This window comes from Ictidomys tridecemlineatus, chromosome 4 (genome assembly GCF_052094955.1).
Source record: "Ictidomys tridecemlineatus isolate mIctTri1 chromosome 4, mIctTri1.hap1, whole genome shotgun sequence".
NCBI lineage: Eukaryota > Metazoa > Chordata > Mammalia > Rodentia > Sciuridae > Ictidomys > Ictidomys tridecemlineatus.
Genome location: NC_135480.1, coordinates 18,206,308 through 18,209,843, shown reverse-complemented (window position 1 = coordinate 18,209,843; position 3,536 = coordinate 18,206,308). Strand labels below are relative to the sequence as shown.

General features: G+C 37.1%; 1 protein-coding gene across 1 annotated transcript; it reads left to right on the top strand.

The window, feature by feature from the left end:
* The first annotated feature begins 351 nt into the window (after nt 1-351).
* On the top strand, nt 352-1,290 carry LOC101974566 (olfactory receptor 4C15). Its single transcript, XM_013360619.3, has one exon. The coding sequence runs from the start codon at nt 355-357 to the stop codon at nt 1,288-1,290; it is 936 nt and encodes a 311-aa protein (XP_013216073.1). The 5' UTR covers nt 352-354.
* The last annotated feature ends 2,246 nt before the right edge of the window (nt 1,291-3,536 follow it).

Sequence of the window (3,536 nt, the reverse complement as noted above, 5' to 3'; positions counted from 1 at the left end):
GGTGAAGAATGCTTCCCAATGATTCACTGAGGGAAGTCACTAGTAAATCATCAAAACTGTCTTTGGAGATTAAAATCTACTCTTCTCTACCTTCTTCTTTATAGAAGCTTTGCTAATTCAAAGGCTGTGAATACTGTATCCTCACCTCAATTTTGCCTGATCTCTAGCTCCTATCCTCAATAAATGTCTAAATTTGTGTTTGCAATGACAACAGAAACCTTAAAGACAATAATGTATTTAGGTGCACTGAAATAATTGGTGCCTCTAAAACTATAAAGTGGTCTGAAGCAAATCTTTATCATAATTGCAAACTTCAATGATAACTTTTGCATGTTTGCCCTTTTCTTGGAAATCATGCAAAACCAAAGCTTCATAACTGAATTTGTCCTCCTGGGGCTTTCAAATAATCCTACTATTCAGAAAATAGTCTTTGTTGTGTTTTTGTTGGTCTACATTGCAACTATTGTAGGCAACATGCTGATTGTAGTGACCATCCTCTGTAGCCCTGCACTGCTGGGCTCCCCCATGTACTTCTTCTTGGCATCATTATCCTTCCTGGAGGCCTGTTTATCCTCTGCCATCACACCGAAAATGATTTCAGATTCCCTGTATGAGAGGAAAACCATCTCTTATAAAGGATGCATGATTCAACTTTTTGCTGAACATCTATTTGGTGGGGTGGAGATGATCATCCTCACTTCCATGGCTTATGATCGATATGTAGCCATTTGCAAGCCCTTGCACTACTCTTCCATCATGAACTGGAGGCTCTGTGGCATTCTGATGGGGGTGGCCTGGTCAGGGGGCTTCTTTCATTCCATTACAGTGGTTCTGTTCATTTACCAACTGCCATATTGTGGGCCTAATGTCATTGATCATTTCATGTGTGACTTGTACCCATTATTGGACCTGGCCTGCACTGACACTCATGTCCTTGGCCTTTTGATGGTTGCCATGACTGGGTTTATGTGCATTATAATCTTCTGCTTGTTGCTGGTCTCCTATGGTGTCATCTTGTTCTCACTGAGAAAACACAGTGCTGAGGGGCGGAGGAAAGCTCTGTCCACCTGTGGGTCTCACATTGCTGTTGTGGTTTTGTTCTTTGTCCCATGTATATTTATAAATGCCAGGCCTCCTTCTGTCTTTCCCTTTGACAAACTGGTGGAAACGTTTTATACCATGTTCACCCCCTTGCTCAATCCCTTGATTTATACTTTCAGAAATAGGGAAGTGAAAAATGCTATAACGAAAATGTGGAAGAGATTGGTGTTAGTTTCTGTTGAAAAATGATATTAGACTCAAAAATAATATAAAGAGCAAAGCAATCAAATGGTGGAAGACAACGCTTTATAGGATGCTCAGTACCTATTAAGATGTAATACACTTCTATAGAAAAAGAAATTATGTTGGCCATCAAAGAGGATGTTTTTATTTTTATTGCAGGTGTCTACTTTGAGTTGGCAACTCAGTATGTAGATATGCAAATTAGAGAAAGTTGATCTTTATGCTTACCTCAAATCTAATAATAATAATAATAGTAGTATTAGTAGTAGTAATAATAATAATAATAAAGAATGGAGAGAAAAATTACTTGTCAAAATGTTAGACATTAACTTTATTCTCTCGAAAATCTTGGGTGAGCAAAACAAACACATCTTTGACATGAGAATTAGAATCTTACTCAAACTATTTCATTTAGGAAAAAAAAAAAACATTTATTTAGGAGGGTGAACTCAGTGTTTCTGAATCAAAAGTAACCTGAATTCAGGAAAAGCATACAGAAGAGCAATAATAGAACTGCAGAAGTTCTGCATCAGATGCTAAGGGATCCATTAACATTCCTATAGAATTGGTGTAGCCTCAGGAATTTCTTGACAGATAAACTCTGGGTGGCCCAGTGCTGCCTACTAAAATTTCCTCCTGGGCAACAATCAGGTTAAAGAAGAGAGGAGGCATCTTCATACTGATTTCCAAATTGCCCGCCTCAATTTGCAGTCCCTCCAGCAGTGTACAAGTGTACCCTTTTCCCCACATCCTTGCCAGCACTTGTTTTTGTTTGACCTCTAAAAAGTAACAAAATCGTGGCATTTGCTGGGAAATGGATGTCATTAGAGCAGATTATGCTAAGTGAAGTCAGTCAATCCCTAAAAAAAAAATGTAGAATGTCTTCTTTGATATAAGGGGGGCAACCCAAAACAGAGCAGGGAGGAAGAGCATGAGAAGAAGATTACCATCAAACTGGGATGAGAGATGGGAGGGAATGGGAGAGAGAAGGGGAATTGCACAGAGGATGGAAGGAGACCCTCATTGTTATACAAAAATACATATAAGAGGATGTGAGGGGAAGGGGGAAACAAGAGAGAGAAATGAGTTATGGTAGATGAGGTAGAGAGAGGTGAGGTGAGGGTAGGGGGGATACAAAGGGATAGGAAAGGCAGTAGAATACAATAGACACTAGTATAGCAGTATGTATAAATGTGGCTGTATAACAAATGGGATCCTGCAATCTGTACACGTGGGAATAATAAGAATTCATACTACATTTGAATCAAATGTATGATATATGATATGTCAAGATCATTGTAATGTTTTGAGCAACTAATAAATTTCTGATGTTTAAAAAAAAAAGAAAATAAAATATAAAAATGGAAAAAAAAAAGAGAGGAGGCAGATTCCAGGAGGGAGTCATTCATGTGTATCTCCTATTCAAGCACAAGCAAAGGGAATTCTAAAGATGCTACATTACCAAGAAGACCAGAACTAACTGCAGATATGAAGAGTTGATTCCTCCCAGCCCCAAAGAAGGAATAAATCTAGGGGCACCAGAAAATGCATGGAAGTCTCAAAAGATTATATCTCAATTTACCTCGTGATTTAAATTTTTGTGAATTTTTGCCACCAATTGAAAATAATTCTATTTGAACAATCATCAATAAGAAGATCATTTAAATTTAGATACATCTTATTTTTTGTTCCCATAGTTGAGGTTGTTTAATATATGAGGTTGCCATGTGGCTTCTGAAATAAATGCATTTACACAAAACATTTCAATTCTCCCCTAGCCTATCAACATGAATAGAATGCCCACTGAGTATTGTGGGCAATAATACTGATTTTTTCTGTAATCATTCTGGCCAGGCTCAAAGTAGAAGAGTGCATGTAATAGTTGACTTCCGAAGAACAGGACAGATTGTAGTGACCACTACAGATTCATGTCTGATCCATCATGCACTTGAACACAAACATATTTTATCATTTTAACTTCCAACCTGTTATTGTATCTTTAGATACGAAGATATAATATTCATTCAAGAAATAAATGAATATCAGAAGATATCTACCCAACATTTTTTATTCTTACAAGTCTGCTTACCAGAATTTGATGAATCCTGGCTATAATAGTTGTTTTTTACATTCCATTTTCAATATTGATTTTTCCTAGCCATGGTGACATTTATCCCAACGTATTTTATCTTTGGCATTTTAACTGTTATGTTAGTGTCTTTTGGCTTATGTCATTAATTTAGTCAGAAATG

What these genes read in the sequence shown, in the direction of transcription:
- LOC101974566 (XM_013360619.3), top strand. Translation starts at nt 355, where the DNA reads ATGCAAAACCAAAGCTTCATAACTGAATTTGTCCTCCTGGGGCTTTCA.